Source organism: Acipenser ruthenus, chromosome 6 (assembly GCF_902713425.1).
Source record: "Acipenser ruthenus chromosome 6, fAciRut3.2 maternal haplotype, whole genome shotgun sequence".
In the NCBI taxonomy this organism is placed as follows: domain Eukaryota; kingdom Metazoa; phylum Chordata; class Actinopteri; order Acipenseriformes; family Acipenseridae; genus Acipenser; species Acipenser ruthenus.
The window spans coordinates 54,567,943-54,589,524 of NC_081194.1; the positions used below are offsets into that span (position 1 = coordinate 54,567,943).

General features: G+C 37.0%; 1 protein-coding gene across 1 annotated transcript in view; it reads right to left on the bottom strand.

The window, feature by feature from the left end:
• Nucleotides 1-20,742, bottom strand: part of LOC117411293 (mannosyl-oligosaccharide 1,2-alpha-mannosidase IA) — a 151,980-nt gene extending 131,238 nt beyond the window's left edge. Inside the window, exon 1 of the mRNA XM_034018575.3 lies at nucleotides 19,940-20,742. Within this exon, the coding sequence (XP_033874466.3) occupies nucleotides 19,940-20,443 (504 nt within the window). The 5' untranslated portion in view covers nucleotides 20,444-20,742. The remainder of the gene's footprint in view (nucleotides 1-19,939) is intronic.
• Nucleotides 20,743-21,582: the final 840 nt, after the last annotated feature.

Here is a 21,582-nt window from a genome sequence, read left to right on the forward strand (position 1 = left end):
GTCGTATAACAGGAGTTAAAGGCTTTTATCTGCATACCCATCTGTTTCCCTTGGGGGTTGCATTATCTTTAATTAGTGCTGGTTATTCTGCTTTTCTGCAAGTTTTTTGTACACTGCTTACAAGCTTCTCATCATCCTGTTTCTTCCCTTGAACTGTGTGGGCCGTTTCTTGTTGCAGCTGAGTTTAGTTTGCTAGTGAAACCTGCTAGCATCACCCCTTTATTCAAGGCCGATTTAACCAAGCCTCTATAAAACCAGTTTCTCATGTTGTAAACTATTTTATATTCTTTCATGTTTTCCAACATAAATATGTTAGATGCTTTCTTCACAGTTACTGTTCATCCAAAGCGTCTATATGTGTGATTCCTGCAAATACGTTCTAAGGACCTTACTGTTATGTGAGTAATTAGAGGCTGAGTATTCGGGTATTCGAAGTTTGTATTCTTGGTATACTCAAATATCTTATTCGAAATTCCCACCCCTAGTTTAAATTAATTTATCCTACTAGACTGCTCAATGTAGCTTGAATAGGATATTCTAATAGCCAGGCGCTGAGTAGAGAAGGGTTTATCATGTTTTCCTTTTAAACTCTCAGCCAATTCCCCCTAGTTAATGTATGCATGTTTCAATATGCACCAAAAGGAACCACAGCAAATGTACCTTCTGTAAAAGCAAACAATAAATAAATCAATGCATTATTCAGTGACAGTACATGTGGATTAAAACAAAGCGATGCTACTCAATCACACTTCAAGACAATAGGAATGCTGCAGAGGCCCTTACTTTTTCAAATGATTGGGTGGAGCTTGAGAGGAGACCAATTGTTATTAGTGGCCAGATTGTGACACACATCTTAATTTCTTTCTTGAGAAGTTCATAAATTAACATTAACACCGATTGGATTTCAACATCTTGTCAAAATATTGTGGATGGCTTAAAATGATTGTTTCATGAATCATATCAAAAGTTAACAGTGGAATTGCAGTAGAAAAATAACTTTGTAAATGTTCCTTGTTCCTGTAGATGTTTCTTATTCATCTGTTAAAATGCTTAAGCACGCACTTTAAAAACACTAAGGTAGACTACAGGTAAGTGTAATTTGTTCATGTATAGATCTTCTAGTATGAAGCAATGCATAGTACAACCTTTATACATTTTGCTGTACTGTAACAGGAAGCTACTACAATGTTATCTTGCACAAACAATGTCAAAATCAGGCAACGTTCAGGATTCTAAGCTCTCAAACCTCAGGAAACACCAGTTAACATCTAACTTACTTGAATCCATGCCATTACAACAATTTAAAATCCATTCAATTCAATTTCTGCAAATGGTTCACGTATTCCAGTAAAAAGAATGTCAGAACAGCAAAGCATGGTTCACAAGGCATCCAATCAGTGACAGCCTGCTGTTCAGCCTCCCACCAGTATATTTACCCCCCTCCCTCCCCAGAAACAAGTAGGTATGAACTGAATGCTTAAGTGTCAATGCAAGCTGTATTTTACTGAACTCACCACCAAGTTCCTAAACTTGATTCTAAAAGGTATAAAATCCAGCTTCTTTTGGATAAGGCCATACTTTTAATAGTGTAACCAGATGTTACCCATTTAACTACACATGTTCAATTATTTTCTATGTTGCTTTTAATAAAACACACACATACCGGTAATAAGTGTCGAATTAAAAAATTAAAAAGGGTCAGGATGCATATATTTTATGTGGATTAAATCTGGGCCTGAGACTGTCGAATTAAGCGAAGGTGTCAAGTTATCCACCAGTTGAGTTAACCAAGGTTGACCTATATATATGCGTGTGTGTGCGCTGGGACAAACACAGGATTTTCATGTTCAGATATTCGCTCATAATTTAAATATTTATTCAGATATTTGTTCATTTTCAAAAAGTAATAAAAGCCTTTATATTGCTCAGAACACAGCCAGAGACAGCACAGCAGCAGGGCAGGGGGGCGTGGCCTGTGTGTGTGCCTTTATTTCACAGCATTACAATATGCAATACGTTAAAGTAGAAAGATATCCCAGGAGTAAATAATATGTTGTGTAGGCCCTTACCCCAGTGAATTAACTACAACACAAAGGATGCCAAACAGCAGTTTAGGTAAATGTTGTTTTGTTTATTCCTGAAATAAATAGTACATAAAATTGACACCGCATTTTATTTATTTTTTACTTTTTTCTTTTTTTTTTGCATTCCTTGCCATTGCCATTTCTTCACAGTAAACAGTGGCCATCGACACGTTTTCATAAAGTATTAACAAGAGGTTTAAGTATGCCTTTTTGTAGCTGAACAAGCTAACAAACTGAAATTATACTTTAAAACACTACAAATAAAACAAAGACATGGCAATGGCGTTGTAAGGTGAAGGGGAAAAAAAACTTACCGTTTTGGTTCTCGTTTATTACATTTACAAAAAATGTATATAATAATAATAATAATAATAATAATAATAATAATAATATTTAGGCTTGTATTAATGATAATCAAATTATTTATCAATTGGGACCCCACAATAACAAATCGATAGTATATTTAAGAAAATCGAATATTTCATAAAATTAAAAATGTGTCATATATATTCAATTTACTGTCAAGAATGTAATCTGTGTTGTTGCTTCTAAAAGTTACTGATATATGCGTCTGTGAACAAATACAGGGTGAGGATGCAGAGATCAAGAGTAACCTGCTTTGTTAATGTATTTTATACATGTTATTTTGTTTTAAAATCAGTCCTAACTGTAGCTGTCTGTCTTGAGTGAAACTACTTAACATTACTACATTGTAACATTACTACTGCCATTATTTATACAGTGTACTGTTTTGGATGTTAACTTAGTTACACTGGAAAATAATGTAACTATGTTGATACAATATGTAAAAATGCAGGGGTTCTGGTTGAAAACGCAGATTTTGAGATGGTATGCTTTTTACAAATGCACATTTTTAAAGGCTAGCGCGACCTCTGCATCTCTAAATGGTCACGCAATTTAGTTGTGTTACCAGAGTATCCCAAACATTACTTTCGTTACTTTTCTTTCTTGCCGTCTTACTTTAGAAAACAATTGTCAAACATCGAAAGCATTGTAGCTCGGTCGATACAGTATTTGTAATTCTAGTAGTAGTAGTTGTTTAGAGTACAAGTAGCCTCTACAGTTACCAGACCAACATTCACCCTAAGTAACGCTTTGTAGTTGGTTTCAGGCTGACAAAACTGTAATATAGGGGTATTTATTATTCGTAAGAAAACAGTATTAACCAGGCAAGTTATTGTTCAAATACAGCATCGATGCGCGGTTACAAAACTGCCTCTGTGATCTCTCTGCTCCGTCTCTCTCTTTGGCAGCTTGGCATCACCTCAGGTCCTCCGTAGCTCACTTGATCAAATCCTTGAACGTAAACAGTTTAACTGAAAAGCACTTTTTTAAAACCAAGACTACAGCAGCAACAATCTCCCTAACGTCCAAGGAGTCGTGGGCTCTCTAAATGTGAAGTGGGAATTACCTTTTGTAATTTGTGTTTCTCTTGCTCTGTTTGTTTATCTTAATCTGCATTGGTTGTGGGTGTATTAGGCGGCATTTTGAAGCAGGAATTGATTACTGTGCCGTCTTGTTTATAACAAATTCAAGGTTTGACTGAATTTTGTAACCAGATATTTTCATGACATATTTTTGTTTTTGATTAAGTGAACAATTTAAGTTGGGCAGCATTTTAAGCAGTGCATTCTTAAAATAAGAATTTAACGAACACTGTTGTAGTTGACAAATGTATAAATTGCTGACAGGCTATCGGTATCGGCCAAGAAAATCTTATCAGTGCAAACCTAGTTTTTTGTATGTTAATATAAATCTTGATTATACTGCGTTTGTATTTTAGCAGTCTTGCGAGCGTACAAGACTTTTCTTTTTTAATTCCCGCGTTATGGAAGTTATTATTGGTGCCCATGACTAATATATATAAAAAAAGTAATGTAGGTACACTAAAATGTGAATTGATAAAAAGAAAAATTCTAATTCTACTAGAAGTCCATTTGAAACATATATAGTAGATAATAGTAGATTTTCTTTTTTTATTCACATTTCTGTGTACCTACATTACCTTTTTCTTATTGATTTTGCTTCTTTTGGTACACAGCACACACATACATTGCTTCGTTTGATTTTTTGAAATGGAAGAAGAGTAAAAAGCTGTCAGCAGTGGGGATGCAGTAAAAGAAATTCTGACGATCCGACCTGGTGAAGTTGCTCCTTTAGCCCTTAGTTCAGCTCACATTTTTGTAGCCAGAGATCCTGCTTTATTCCAATAACAAATAGGTATGCCTGTATTCCCAAAGCGCATCTTACAGCATTGTAATTTACTTTAAAATCAAAATAGACCATAATGGCTTTGGGTGGGTATACCATCTAAATAAATACAGGGAAACACTTCCAAGCAGTTCTTAAGTGCTTGTGAAGGCTTTAGCACTGTAACACTGACATTTCTACAAGTAAGCAAAGCTTTAAGAAATGTTTAACACGTAACCCCTTCACCCTTAGGAAATGTTGCATCTTCAAAAAGGTACTAGCTTCTGTAAGCCACAGTCATAGTGCTAAGCGCAAATTCCATCAGAAATTACAACTAAAGCCAGAAAAAGCAGAAAAGGTCAGATGCAAGTTGACTCATTTTTTGTTAAAAGTAATCTTCATGCTGCCCAATGACCCAAAGAGAAGATGAGATGAAAATTGAAAATCAAGATCAAGTTATTTTCATGTATACCTATTCACAGTTACAGCCATCATATGAGAAACAGTATCATCTAAAAAGTAATCATAAGCGCAGATGGCACTTATATATATATATATATATATATATAAACCAGATCAGTGTGGATCATAATATGCTGTTCTTATGACACTAGCCTTTCACCTTTAATGCATTTACTAAATAGCAGAATGTTTGCATGATTGCTACAGTTTTCCTCATCACAGATGGACTGTTTTTATTGCAGTCTTAATTTCACAGGTATGAATACTTTCCTCTGAGCATAAGAGTAAACGCAGACAACAGTACATTGTTTGTTCTCCGAACAGTGTTCCCTTTGTTTGATGCCAAGCTGGGTCTCTGAACCAGTTTGACTGAATACGTATTTACACTGGGGTCCATGCTTAAAACAAAAAAACACACGCACTCTTCACATTAATGATTCACAGTTCCTTAACTGCTACAGTAAGAATTATTTGTGTGCCAAGTCTCGGGACCAAATCTGTCGATTTACCTCAAAGTACCTGGCAAGCTCCTTACTATGCAGGCATTAAAAAGTGCCTTAACCGTGACATGGAGTGATGACTCCTTCAAGTATCCCCACAGCCTGTGACATCCAGTATGAAGATTAGCACCAAGTCAAGCAAGGAGAGTTTGGGGCCCAGCAGCCAGTGCACTGTCAGCTTGACCTCCTCTAGGGCAGGGGTTCCCAAACTGTGGTCCGCGGCCCACAATGACAGTCTATGCATTTTTTTTCTATTAAAAGCGAAAAGCAGGTGCCGGCGGCAGCTGTAACTGTAGAAAAAATAACTGTAGCAAGGGAATATTGGCGGACTGTCAATCAAAGCAAAATTCACAAATCAGAGCTAACAGATTGCCTACCTGTAGGCGGGATGTAAAGCGAGAGCTCTGACAATAGGGCGGTGTTAAGGTCATGTGATCTCTCTGCTGGCAGATGTAAACAGTGTGTTCAGTATTTTGTAAAATTACATGTCGAATCAGCTAAAAAAGAATACGTTTTTCAAAGAAGAAAGAACAAAAAAGGCAGCTCCAGGAGTTTGAATGCATTTATAACGTGGGCTCAGCTTTGAGGTGCTGGAATGCGTTTTTTTCTTTCGTAGAAACGTTTTCATACTAACTTTTGTACTTGATAACATTAATTTACAAATCCAATTGAAGCCTATGATGAATACGTTTTTGTGACTAATTAGCTATTAACATTTAAAATATTGGAGTAGTTTGATATACGTTTCAATATTAACTAAATCAAGTTATTAATCAAACTCATAAATCTTGTTACATACCGATAATTCATTTATTAAAATGTTTGGATATACTGCTATTTTATTGATTACTGGCTCATTCACAGTTGTCTTAAAAACACTAGAATATGTTTTGTTGGAAAATAATAATAATAAAAAAAACGTTTTTTGACAATCAAATTTCGCTGCAGATGCATTTATTTTCATAAGTTTTCTTTTCTTTAGGTTAAGTGATGTAGGCTCTCGTTTCCCTCTGTATTGTGCGCATTCGTCTTTTTTGTGCAGGACAGTTCACCGTGAGAGATTTAAGATCTAGGATTTAAGTTAAGTTTTTTGTGCACATTGTACTGGTTGTACACATTGTAATGAATGGGAATAATAAGAAACATGCACTTTCTTGTTTGATGACCAAGAAAAAAAACTGCATTTCTAAAATGTTTAATTGTACAAAAGGTGCCTAATAATTTAAAGGTTTGATAAAAAACATCTGTTTAGTTTTTGCAAATTCATTTTATTAAAGTGTTTCAGTTTTTTTTATTTTCACTCAGTCCACATTCTATGTGATTTCCATCTTTCACAATATTTATTCAAGTGAATAAAGGACAGTTTAATTTTTAATTTTACATTTTCCCCAAGGAGTACTAATAGTAAGCCGCTGTACCTAATGCAGCTGAACAGGTGGGCCTCGGGTAAAACAAGTTTGGGAAGCCCTGCTCTAGGGGTCTATTTGGAACACTCACTTGTTAGAGAAAGCAGTTGTCAGAAAGGGTTTTTTTTTTTTTTTTTTTTTTTTTTTTAAATACACAGCATGTCACAACCTTTAAATCAATGCTGTACAAAAACAAACACAAAAAAAATCCTAGTAAGCATAATCACAATGTTATCACATGTTCCACTGGGGCATAATTTAGGGAGAATAGCATATCTGATTGAATGGTTCATACAAATTGATGTGTAAAAGATCGGTATCATAAATAAATCCAAAGGATATAACAATGTGGCAGGAAAACGGTTCATTTTCACCGGACAAAATCAGTAAATGGAACCTTAAGAGATTCGAAGAGTTCAAAAGTCACCTCCCTTAATTAAGAGTAGATTAACAATGTCTTGAAGCAGCCTACCAACATCCCCGCCATGCCGGTTTCAAATGCTGTTACTGTGCATCAAGGCTTTCCCCATTTCTGGAAGACAATTGTGCTGCTCCCATAACTTATAGTACTTTGGCGATCACATGTCACTTACATGATCAACCTAATTTGCATCTCTACTTCAGGGGCAATGCCAAATCCAAACAGGCAGTGCATTTTCCCTTGTGGTGTGACACTGTACATACTCAGATTATTTCATTCCTTATTGTAACAAATGTCCATGAAGATCTAATTCAGATAAACCAGCAAAATACATGCCATTTTAAATTTAACTCCAGTTGGTTGTAAAGATTCTGTCTCCATTAGTTTGCCTTGAAGCCTAAACATCCAATCAGAATTGGATCCGCCACACTTGAGCTCTAAGTTTAAACCTTGAAATCAGACCGTTCCTGTTTACTACTTTGTGGCTTGTTGCTGGAGGGGCAGCCAGGGTGCACACACATGCCTCGTTTCCACTGCCTGCCGTGGCTGGTCATGGTTTTAAAAGAGGTTTCCACAGCTGGCCACAACAGCCCTGGACGGGGGTGGATGGTTTTTCTGGCCTGTTTTGCTTTATCATACCCGTCATCACGTAGCATGGAGGCATGTGCTTTTATAGGAAGCTGACAGGGGAACAAAAAAACATATAACCCTTTACAATCGCTGCCATCGAACAAAATTGTGGTGGCAAGTGAGAAAATGAAGAGTCAAAATGTTTGTTGTCTGTATGGGCTGACTTGGAAATACAAAAACAATTGCAAAATAGCAGAAGTCCTTGCAGACAACGGATTCACATGATCACAACAACAGTGCTGGGACAAAATATAAAAAACTGCGGGCTGACTACAGACAAATTAAAAGACAGCAACAGGCATTTTTTTTGGTTTGTTTTATGAACAAATGGACAGTGTTTTAGGGTGGCAGTACGTGAATGAGCTGCAGGGTCTTTTGAGTAGTGCCTGTGTGGAGAACATTTTTTTTTTTTTATATAAAGCTGTACATAAAAGCTTTACTGTTCTCTCTGAAAGCAGGAAACTGTGTCTGCTAACAGTAATCATGCTTTGGTAAACAATCAGAGCACTACAGTGATTCTAGAGTAAAATGTGTCTTGGGGGTTGTTACAGGTTTACGGGACTGATCACGATTCTTTTTAGCCCTGGCTAAACGCAACAACGACAAAGCCTAGCTGTTTGTTTTGGCTGCTGTCTGCCCCCTTTTGGAAGATTTCATTTGCATTGAGCCAATGTTAAGAATGTTCGTTTCTGGCATAGATAAAACATGAATGTTACCTGTTTGGAAATTCTGCATGCTTAAAGATGCATTCCTTGCTACCAGTGCTAGATTTATGTACTGTTTTAACATGGGATGCTTCTAACATGGGAGCTACCAGATTCACTTTCAATCTGTCTTCCTTTTGGTTTGGAAAATTGGGTCTTGAGAATACTGTGTAGAATCGTGTGTAGCACAAAAATAAAAATAGGGACAAATCTTTTCAAATGCAACATCCATGGCTCGGGCAGATTTTATTCCTGAACTTGTACTACTACGGGTTTCTTTAAAAATGCAACACACATTCCCACAATACCCCAGAGACCTGATGATGCAGGACAAGAACTTCTGAATTTGGCCACGTTAGGAAAAAGCCAAGAAACACGTGTCTGTTGGCCTGAGCCAGCACCAGCCCCGGCCCGCAGTGGAAATGAGGCATTGGACAGCAAAGGTTTGACTGAGGCATCACTTGTGTTCAAGAATGTTTAATCCAAATAAATTAAAATCATGTTTGTTTGCCACAACATTCAGGTGCTTCCTGGTCACACGTACAGTTTGATTTGAACACCTCCAAAGAACAGCTGGATTTACTAGCTAGATTAAGTGCAACAGTGCAGTACAAGAACATATTTAAAATCTGCCAAGATTAACAGCACATTATCTACTGTACCTTCCACACAGCATGGATAGACTCGACAATAGGGCTGTCTTCAAAGGTTTGTTTGCTAGCAAGGAATTCAAAGGTAGTTTTAAACCTTCAAAGGTTTATCAGGTGGTATTCACGCATTGTATTTTTTAATTTTTTTTCTGCTAAAAGAAACCGTTTGACAAATGTGTGAATACTGTAAATTATTATTATTTGTTTATTTAGCAGACATCTTTATCCAAGGTGACTTACAGAGACTAGGGTGTGTGAACTATGCATCAGCTGCAGTCACTTGCAACAACGTCTCACCCGAAAGAAGGAGCACAAGGAGGTTGTGACTTGCTCATTGTCACACAATGAGTCAGTGGCTGAGGTGGGATTTGAACCTCCTGGTTACAAGTCCTTTTCTTTAACCACTGGACCACACATGCAATGTCACTCAAATGTCACTCAAATGCAACCTTTTTTACGTAAACAGAAGCTGTTGTATTAAAATCCACTACCAAATCGTTACACGTAGCAACTCTATGGCGCCACTGCCATGTAAGGAGCAGGGTATAATATGCCAATGCCCTGGGGTGGGGTGGGGTGGGTGGGGTGGGGGGGGGGGGTACCTATAGCGGTTGTAGTGCTTCAGTAAAACATGTACCAAATACCTACAAGACAGTGTAAGATAAGTGCTATGGTAGGATATGTATGAAACATACAAAATATACGCTAACACTAATAATTTTAATTTCAAAAACTGAGCAGCGTCCACCACTACCCCCTCCAGCTCGTGTTATCCAGAGGCAAACCTTTAAATTCTTAATTCCCCATCTTGACAGCAAAGAGTTGTATCGCGTCGCAAGCAGCATCAATTACGTGTAAATAAACAAATCTGTATTTTATTTTTATTGAAATTATAAAAACATGATTACTGTTCTATATAACGTACTTTTCAACTACATGTGAATGTTTTATTTAATTTATATGGATTGCCTTCAAAATAACCAAAATTCAGTCAAATATAAACAAGTAGCTATGGTGACATCACCAGTAAATTATGCAAATTAGCCCCATTGAAGGTTCAAACCTTCCTTCGGTAATGTGTTCCGAACCTTCGAAGGTCAAAATGTACCCTTCGTTGCAGCCTTACTTGACAATTCTAAACTAGACAGGTGAATTGATCTTCCTTTACTGTACATGAGGTATATACATTTTACAAACCACTTACAATCAGGGTTGCATAACTATTTTTTTCCTCCATCCTGTTATTTTATATCCAACATGAAGTATATTTGGCAAGACTTTCACCAAGACCCCTACAACTATACAGTGCACTCCATTTATAAGAATGGCTGATATAAGAATCAACTGCATATAGTGATCAAAACGACTGGGACCAAATCATTCCTATACTAACCATGCTAAAATACTCTGCTTGTAAGAATCAAGCAATCTGCTTATAAGAATCATTTCTGGGCAAACTGACTGCATGTAATACGGTACTGTATCAGGTGCAATGATGCGTACAACCAATAAAGCTGTTTTTGAATATGATCACATCTCGTGTGATTAGGCATGTACGCAGCATGTATACAGTATAATCCCTGGTCCGCAGCGACTCCCAGTAGAAAAAAAGCAAGTCGTGCAGTTTGTGTGTCGACATGGCAGGAAAACGAAAAACACGCGACTGCATTGTACAGGTATTTGTGTTCTCTGTTAGTGAATGTGTTTTAATAAAGTGAATACACATTCATTGAATACATGCCGAGTACAGCTCTGTTATTGTGTGATATGCATGTAGAGGGAGGGGGGGATTGCAGAGCTTTGCATCTCCACTGAGTGAAAAAAAGATTTGCATCACAACTGAAAAAAAGCAAGCCACAGATGTAAATGCAGTGGTAATCCTGACAGTAAAATACTGTACTGTAATGTCATTTTAATTCAAAGGCCATTACATGTAACACCGCACGGCAGTTAAAGTAGGCACCCTCACGAGACGATCGCTTCTCAAGTATACTGTAGTAAAATAGGATTCTGCAGCCTTGAGTAAACATAATCATGATCATATAACAAGCTGCTTACCCACAAAGACTTGTTTTGATTGTTTTGATGTATTGCCCTCTGTGATCGAGCACCATTGACATTTGTATACTGTATTTAAACTGCTGATGCGTGGAGGCACGCTTTTGCTAATTGTAATCATATCGTTCTGCTTTTAAGAATCAACCGCTTATAAGAATAAAAAATAATAATAAAATGCTGACACCATTCAACCAAACAACTGTTAGAAATCCAAAAGTGATAGCTGTCCAACCATGTATTACTAGTCACCCTCAGCAATCAAAATCCAAGTGTCAGAAATGTCTTAAAATAACCAAACACTGTCAAAAAAAAAAATTTGAAACTGGAACTAGTCAATAATGCATGGAAACCGCACATTCAAGTAGATGCAAGATCTGCAGTAAACAGCTTGTCAGATGAAACTCACATGCTGCAAGTGAATGATAACAATACAGAAAGCATTTCAAAAGTGTGTGGTCATTAAAGTAGTCATTGCCCTTACCAGAAAATATTTTGTTCCAGAAACTATTCGTGGCTGTGCATTTCTGAAACAAAATATTTTACACATCACAAATCCTATGTATACTCTAGAATGGATATTCCAGCCCTAATTTCCATTGCAGAAAATTGCCAATAGCTGATCCCCAACTTGTAGGAATCTTCTGAGTACATCCATTACAACTAAACTTGGCTTCATGAACTTGAATTTCAATCAAGCCAAGTAAAATTCTCTTGAAATATAATGCTATCTGTTACAGGTCCTTCATTTAACATTGCTCAAGTAATGAAGTAATGGAAAGTGTTTAAACTTGGCAGCTGAGAAACAGTATGCATTTATATAGATTTAATAATGCAGTATGTAAAAGGGGTGACAAACGAGGATCAATCTAGCTTTCTGTGCTGCAATGCACTTGGTGGTAAAATGTGACACATACATTTAAAGACACATTAACCCAGAAATACATAAATCAGAACCCCCCAAAAAACCCAAATGCTTTTCTCCTATGGTGCACCATGCATGAAAATCTAGTAAATTTACCTTATTATAACAAATGTCCATGCAAGGTTTGCCTAGAGCCGAGGACACCCTGGGGGCCTGCCTGCAAGCTACCCAGAGCTGTGTGGTTCTCCAACCTTGGTTTCGGGTCCAAAAAATGTAAATTTTCAGGTCTGAATTTGAATCACCAAAAATGTTTTCTGTCCTTTCAGCGTACTTGTCTGTAACCCATTCCCAAATAACGTATTAGAAGGTAAATGTACCGGTATTTCCTGCACTAAAGCAGGAGGCAATTAGGGACTAAGCAGTGTTTGATCCGTTTGTCACATCTGCCTGATGCTATTAAAAATGTCCATGCACGAGGTGAAACAAAAGATAGGTTTACATCATGTAGTGGATAATAGTTTGAGAGCTAAATCAGAAGTGTGGAATTATTTTGGAATCATAACGAATGAAAATAAACATGTGACTGGATTTGTTGCTTGTAAAATGTGTCGTTACATTTCTGTGAACTACAGCCACAAAACTGGTACATCTCTGCGAAAGCACAGGTGTAGCTCCTTTTCAACTGGTGGCATGAAAGGAATAGACAGGTATTTTATAGTGAAGATAGTTTTATCGTAGAGATAGTTAATGTTACAATGTTAAAATATATGCAGACCACTACACTAGAGAAAGCTACCACACTGTAAAGCCTATTGTATAAACTCAATCTGTGGAAGATGGTAGAGATATGTGTGTGAATGTGAGAGCGTAAGAGAGGCAGTTGACACAGGCAGTAGTTGCAGTTCATATTAAAGCGGGTTGGGTCGGGTCGCGGGCAAAAAGATGGTGCTGCAGCGGGTTGCGGGTTCAGGTCGGGTCCGGGTCAGAAGCGGATCGTAAAAATTAGACCCAAGCAGGACTCTATCAAGGATCCGGTTCCAGTGAGTACTATTATTAAAACTGACTATTAAAAAACATAAAACAATTAAGACTTAATTTCTGTCAAAAATACATTTCATAACAGTAATAGACACGTTCATACTGAGGAAAAAAAGAAAAAACACACTTAGCTAGACCATATTTTTGCGTTTTGTTGACCTTGTTTTGGACTACTGACTGATCGCAGCTGTGATGAGTTTAGTTTGACATTTTTTTGCTCTGTGATTGTTGTGGTCTTTCAATATGCACTATTTATTTACATGTTGTTTGCCAGGAATAAAAGCTTGTTGACCCACTCTGGATCCAAGGGTGCGTACTTACAAAGCATTTTCAAAACTGATTTGCTGGTAGGATGGGACCAGCAAATCAGGTGCTAGTTAACACCAGCAGGAAAAGAACAGCACGCCCACTGCTGGTCTTCGGCAGAAATACTGTAAATAAGACAGGGAGCGTTCGCTGCAGTTCCTTTAATAAACTTAAATAGTTATTAACTATGCGCGTTACAAAATTGTAATTATTTAAATTGATTATCCAGTATTTATAGCTACGTATATAAATTAGAAATGGAATCGACTGAAATTTTTTTCAATTTTAATCGTAGCAGGCCTAGTGAACACGTACATAATTACCGGCATTAGGTTTTTTTTTTTTTTTAAAACACGTACATTATTAGTATCTTTCATAAAGAGGGAAACCATTGCTAATAGAGCTTCCTGATTTGTAGATGACTGAGGTTTGTACCGCCCCATGTAGACACGCGCAAGACTCACAATGTAGATTGTATTGTACAGTGGAGTTGAACCCTGCAGCGGGACTGGGATCACGCAGGACCCGCTGCCTTAATAGCGGGAGCAAGTAAAACGTTGTCTGTTGCTAATTATTTTGTTTGAGCTTCTCTTTCCTACGCCTTCGTTTCCCGCTCTCTGAATCCGGTGTAGTACACCAGCTCAAGTCAGAGAATCACACTCACAGGTTTTGTTATTATGCCGCGTCACATTCGCTACTGTTTTCTGGGAAATGGATGCGCGTTAAAGCACTGAACCCATAGATATACATTGAATGTAGAGGATGGCTGTTTCCAATAAGAACTACACATACGGGCATCCCTTACATCAATGGAAAGTGTAAAGCATGTGCTTTTAAATGACGTTGAAACCAGAATGCCATCTTTCGAAGCGACCAAGTAATAGATAAGAAACAAAACCTAGGGATCTTACTCATGTCACATGACTCAAGCATAAGTTTCGGTTTGCTATAGTTTTGTTTTGAAACGTCTGATACGGACGTGCAATACATCATTGGAAAGCTCTAAATCTGTACTTTTAGGCAAGTAACTAGGAAGCTGGCTATTATGGTGCCTGAGATATTCACGTGAGGTCGGGCCCAGTGCAATATATAATGGGTGTATAGGGAGGGCAAGATTTGTTTTATTCTTTGTGTTCCGAATGTCCAAATTCCGTTTTTATATATAACACATTAACAAACTGTTTTTGTTTTTTTTTAGTAGCATGGGGGAATCTGTCTCTCTTGTGGGAGTTCTGGGATCTAAGGTTTGAGGGTGGGAGTGGGATAAAAATGCAAGAAACAATGCGGGAGCGGGTGGGAGTGGGAGTGGGTATTGCGGGGCGGGATTAAAAAAAATAGTCCCGTGCAGGTCTCTACAGTGGAGTACAAATACCTACAGTACCAGAACAACCTAGATACAATATCAAGGTATGAAGTTTATTTAACAGAACAAATGTACAATTAAATAACTATTAAAAACGTTAAGATTTAAAAAGATAACAGGCAATGACCTAACAGGATATTAAGTTTATTCAGTGTCTAAAATGCTAATTTAAAAATGCAGTGAAAAGGCAGGGTGGGAGCATATTTTAAATATAGCAGTACCGTGCTGGAATTAACTTTCATTTTCAAAACAGCTCGGTTGTGGCTGTAACCTTATAAATTTATAAGGTCAAACAATGCAGGATTCAACGATAATGTGGCACAGGTTACTTTTTTTAAAAATTTATTTATTTAATTTTTTTAATCGCTTTATAGGTGTGTATGATTTGTTAGTTACCGAAATCTCAGTCAACAACTGAAGACAGATAAGACGATCATTTCGTACCACTTAATTTGCACCGATGAAACATAACCTGGTTAACTGTACTGATGGCATAGCAAATGCTGACAGATATGGTTGCATTCTTGTAGAACTTAAGGATAAAACAAAAATACATTTCGACAAGGAATTGCATTAGTTGCATTACTAGTTGAGCACAAGGTGGTTTCATTAAATTCTGATAGTTTGGGATATTCAGTCTACTTAAAACAGTAGGTAGGTGTTTTACTTTCTCTTTTTTATATTATAAATATAATTATTAGTCAAATAAACTGCTACCAAATAAGATAATTTTGCTACCTATTTTCCAGGCAGGTAGCAAATCCTCACGACTGTCTTAAAAAGTTAACTTCTAGCCCTGGTTATGGGTACACATTCTCTCTGTAGCACATACAGTACTTGTTACTGGTTAAACAAATATGTTAGGACCAAACAAACATTTATGAAAATGTACAGAGACCCCATTTTATTTAGTTTTTATACCACACAAACATATTTTTTATCTTAAAGAGAGCCCTATTTTGTATAATAAAATAAATGTGTTTTGACCGTCACAGCATACCAGTATAAATGGGTATGGAAAATAAATGACCACATTTTGGGCTTCTATCTCCCTATTTGTGAAATGATAGGAGGCAACGTGCCACAGTGTGGACAGACAAGTAAGAAAAAGCTGTAAGCAGAACAGCATTAGTCCAAGCAGAGAGAAGGTTTGCATACATTAGATTCAGAATGTAGATTAGATCGCCAAGTTATCTTGATTAAACCTCATTCAACTGATTAAATGAACGACAAGTACTGCAAAGACTTTATTATAGAATCCCCAATTCCTGTGCCCGTTGTGACAAAATGCCAATGACACATATTACTGTTTATCAACTACAGGGTAGCAAATGGTAATAGGATCATCCCAGCAGGTGCCATTTTTTTCTATGAAAGGTGCCTGGCTGTTACACAGTTGTGTTCCTCATGTATACACATCATTACATGCAATACATGGTCATGACTGAAATAAACAATCTACTTCTAAAGCCTGTGGCATCACTCCAGGTACCAGTCAACAGTCAGACAGTAAGTGAATAATTAATGTATTGTGCAAAATAAATGCAGAAGACAATTAAAATGAGTATTAAGAGGGAGTCTAGGCATGTTTGAGTGAGTCAAGATAATGAAACATTAACTTCACATATATACATACACACACACACACACACATATATATATACAGACGTGCTCAAATTTGTTGGTACCCTTACAGCTCATTGAAATAATGCTTCATTCCTCCTGAAAGGTGATGAAATTAAAAGCTATTTTATCATGTATACTTGCATGCCTTTGGTATGTCATAGAATAAAGCAAAGAAGCTGTGAAAAGAGATGAATTACTGCTTATTCTACAAAGATATTCTAAAATGGCCTGGACACATTTGTTGGTACCCCTTAGAAAAGATAATAAATAATTGGATTATAGCGATATTTCAAACTAATTAGTTTCTTTAATTAGTATCACACATGTCTCCAATTTTGTAATCAGTCATTCAGCCTATTTAAATGGAGAAAAGTAGTCACTGTGCTGTTTGGTACCATTGTGTGCACCACACTGAACATGGGACCAGAGAAAGCAAAGGAGAGAGTTGTCTGAGGAGATCAGAAAGAAACTAATAGACAAGCATGGTAAAGGTAAAGGCTACAAGACCATCTCCAAGCAGCTTGATGTTCCTGTGACAACAGTTGCAAACATTATTAAGAAGTTTAAGGTCCATGGAACTGTAGCCAATCTCCCTGGGCGCGGCCGCAAGAGGAAAATCGACCCCAGAGTGAACAGAGGGATAGTGCGAATGGTAGAAAAAGAACCAAGGATAACTGCCAAAGAGATACAAGCTGAACTCCAAGGTGAAGGTACGTCAGTTTCTGATCGCACCATCCGTCGCTTTTTGAGCGAAAGTGGGCTCCATGGAAGAAGACCCAGGAGGACTCCACTTTTGACAGAAAAACATAAAAAAGCCAGACTGGAATTTGCTAAAATGCATATTGACAAGCCACAATCCTTCTGGGAGAATGTCCTTTGGACAGATGAGTCAAAACTGGAGCTTTTTGGCAAGTCACATCAGCTCTATGTTCACAGACGAAAAAATGAAGCTTTCAAAGAAAAGAACACCATACCTACAGTGAAACATGGAGGAGGCTCGGTTATGTTTTGGGGCTGCTTTGCTGCGCCTGGCACAGGGTGCCTTGAATCTGTGCAGGGCACAATGAAATCTCAAGACTATCAAGGCATTCTGGAGCGAAACGTACTGCCCAGTGTCAGAAAGCTCTGTCTCAGTCGCAGGTCATGGGTCCTCCAACAGGATAATGACCCAAAACACACAGCTAAAAGCACCCAAGAATGGATAAGAACAAAACATTCAACTATTCTGAAGTGGCCTTCTATGAGTCCTGATCTGAATCCTATCGAACATCTATGGAAAGAGCTGAAACTTGCAGTCTGGAGAAGACACCCATCAAACCTGAGACAGCTGGAGCCGTTTGCTCAGGAAGAGTGGGCCAAACTACTTGTTAACAGGTGCAGAAGTCTCATTGAGAGCTACAGAAAACGTTTGATTGCAGTGATTGCCTCTAAAGGTTGTGCAACAAAATATTAGGTTAGCGGTCCCATCATTTTTGTCCATGCCATTTTCATTTGTTTTATTATTTACAATATTATGTTGAATAAAAAATCAAAAGCAAAGTCTGATTTCTATTAAATATGGAATAAACAATGGCGGATACCAATTACTTTTGTCAGTTTCAAGTTATTTCAGAGAAAATTGTGCATTCTTCGTTTTTTGTGGAGGGGTACCAACAAATTTGAGCACATCTATATATATATATATATATATATATATATATATATATATATATACATATATACATATATACATATATACATACACACACACACACATATATATATTTTTCACTCAGTGAAAAAACAGCAAAAATGGTGTTTACATATAAACACACAATACATGTCCTGAATGTTTTTATAGGAGTTTCCTTTAAAATGTAATTTGTACTACAAGTGTGTACTTATTGTGCTGAAACATGTGTTTCCTTTTTTCTTTCCTGAGATAAGGCAGAGCTTGTAGAAGACTAGAGTAACTTCCCTTCTACTGCAGGTACAGCAGCACAGCAACAGATGCCTGTTTAATTCAGCACATGACAAAGCGCGTGATTTTGCATTAAAACTACTTTTAATAATGAAAGCAAAACCATTTTTAAAATTCTCTTTTTCCATAACTAATGAACAGGTCGCTGTTTTTTCTTTTTTTTGGGGGGGGGGGGGGGGGGTACATTTCTGCAAAATCTGTACTGAGGCCATTTGTGCCGCGAAATGCAACGTTAAAGACAGGCATTTAGGTCCGTTTTTCAGAATTTATGAAGCATATATGATGATTTTTTTTATCATCCTTGATTTTCAGATGTAAAGGTTTGTCATGAATATGAATGATTGCTAACAGAGCTGGTTCACTGTTGGAGCACAACCTAGCAGTTAAACGCTACAATTTACAAACAAAATTACTACAGTTCTTGCATTTTTTTTACCTAATTTTTCAACACAGTTACCAGATTTATAACATGGGAGCCAAAGGTTCCCAGTAGTAACCTCAAAGCTACTATACCTCCTAAATGTGCACATACCTTCAGAACTCTTGCCATTGCTGGCAATCCTTATTTTAGGCATCATTGAGCTCATGCAGTATTACATCATATATAATTTAAGTTGTTCTTCAAACAGAACACCATTTTTCTGCGTTTATGGACTTCTAACTTGAAAACCCAGAGAACAAACAGTAAAGACTAGTTATGGAAACTATAGCTATAAGCAAGGCTGCGGTAGGCTACTGTAGCACCTGGTTTTGCATCTTAAAGTGGTTAGCAAAAGGTTTAACACAACACTAATATATATATATATATATATATATATATATATATATATATATATATATTAAATAATGTGTTTCATAAGCAAATTACATTTTTTTAAATGTAAGAAATAAATAAACTTAAGAAATCTAAGCCTGTCGCGTGACTCGATTTTATTAATATTTAAAATTTGATTCTGTATTCATGTACAAAATTTATAAATTATACAATAGGTTTGATTAAGTGGATTTTAAGTATTGTTGTAGAGTAAAATAAAAAATTTAAATACATTGTGGCAGCAAGGATAAAGTAATTTGTTGGATAATAAAGAGCAAGTCTTCATAATAATATAAAGTCCTCGAGGCAGCTCGTTGGTAATTATGACAATAGCCGGTCAGTACAGCTAACATTCTACACATGATTCTTTGTTTCGTCACAAATTATTTTATTTTTTTAAGATTTAGAAGGTATTCCTTTACCACGGTCTATAAAACCCCCGACATAAGATTAATGCAGCAATGCCACTTGAGTGTAAGCACATTAAAATCAGATTCAGAATGGTGTACAACTACAAGACTCTTCAGGTGGCATGGTTTTTACTCGCTGCGCAATAGCAGCGCTTTACACACATACACTGTACTAACTTAGACAAGACGCATATTGTGGGTTTTTTTTTTTTTTTGGGGGGGGGGGGGGGGGGGGGTAAATGCAGAAGACAAGTTTTGCATATGTATAGATGGTTAACCGTTTTATATCCATATCTCACAAGTGTACACAGTCACACACAATAACCAGCTTGAAATACGCCTAATTAAAAGGTAACAGATGTAGATTACAGAATCGACTTGCAAGCAGCGTCCTGTGGGTGCAAAGTTGATACTGTATCATTCGTTCACCTTACCTCTTTTATTTTTGCCCTTTTTTCTTTGGTTTCCGGGTCTGAAGGTTCACGCCCTGCTGCTCCCGGTGGCTTCTGAAAGTTAATTTTGGGCAAACTGTCACCGTCTCCTCTGTTAACAAATACATTGTTAATAACGTTTTCCTTCTCGTTCTGAATTTCTCGTTGGATCTCGTCTGGTCGCTTCTGCAGGGTGTCCTTCGCTTCGCTCAGAGCCTTCTCGTGATCTTTTCGGATCCTTGATAACTTGTTTTCATCATTGCCAGCCCCGTGGATACCATCGCTGTCTGTGCCTGTTTTTGTGTTAGTCTCCACAGAGGAAGAATGGAAAAACACTCCGCTCAGCAGCTTAGATGAATCCGGCAAAAAGAAAAATGCACCGAAACACAGAGTGACAAAAGCGCTGAAAACTAAAAGCAAAATAAATTTCTCCGTGAGTCGGAAAGAGCTGGGGCTTACAGACTTCCTACTCGGAGTAGTGAAAGGCAAAATAGTTGCAGTTGGCATTTTATCGATACAAAAAATAGTAATAGTAAAAAATAATAATTTTTAAAAAAGTCTAAAATCTTGTCTGCTTTCGTCCTACGCTAGTGAATATATCTAGCCATTTGGAATCGATGTCCTTGTTGTTGTTTTTTTAGATATGTGTTCTTTTTAAGAAACTTATGATACTAAAAACCGCCCTGCTCTTTCTAGCTGCCCATACTGAAACACATATGCAAAAGCTAACGCTTCACGTCAAGTATAGAACGGAAAGGAATGAAACAATTTCTGATTGGCAGCCCTCCTTGTCCAATCATGGAACACTCTACGTTGAACATCGCGCATTACAGACAATCAAAGGCGTGGTTTCCGGACTCACAAAGGTGATCAGTTGAGTTGTGTGTGTTGAGTGTGCAAACTCTACGCATTGGTGGTGTCTATAGTGTTGATTACAAAATAGGGCAGTTTTCACTATTATATACAGTATACAGCGGTAGAGACAGACGAAATGTAAAGTGACTCTAAAGTGAATTTCACCCATGGAGGAATAATTATATTGCCTGACAGCCTGTTGTTTAAAGCTGCATCAATTTATGTTGCTATGCAAAATACAATTACATGCTTACCCATAGAGTCCCCAATAGATGTAAAAAAAGTACAATCCAAACAAAACGTTGCTTCATTGTAGCTGTCTGACATGGCTTTTAATAATATCCCCCACCCTTCCACATAAAAATAATCTATCAGCACCATAGAAAGCTATAGATTACAATGGTGTATTATAGTATGCACTACAGTATTTATTACAGTAATACAGTAACTAGTACAATGTAGTATACCATAGTATTTTCTGTATTACCTTGTAATATACTACAGTAAGGAAAAGTAAACTATTGCAAGTACCATAATACCTACAGCAATATACTAGTATTGCTGCAATATCGTATAATCGATATGTATCACATTCCCTTTTTAGCCAAGGTACATTTTTCTCATCAAACTTGTATGCATACTGTTTTCTGTACTTCATTGTAGAAGTTGGCAGTTCATCTAAATAATGCTTATTTATGTATTTATTTATTTATTTATTTATTTATTTGCTTGTTTGTTTGCTTTACATAAACAATGGTGTGCATCTTATTTGAGATACCTTTAGTAAATAT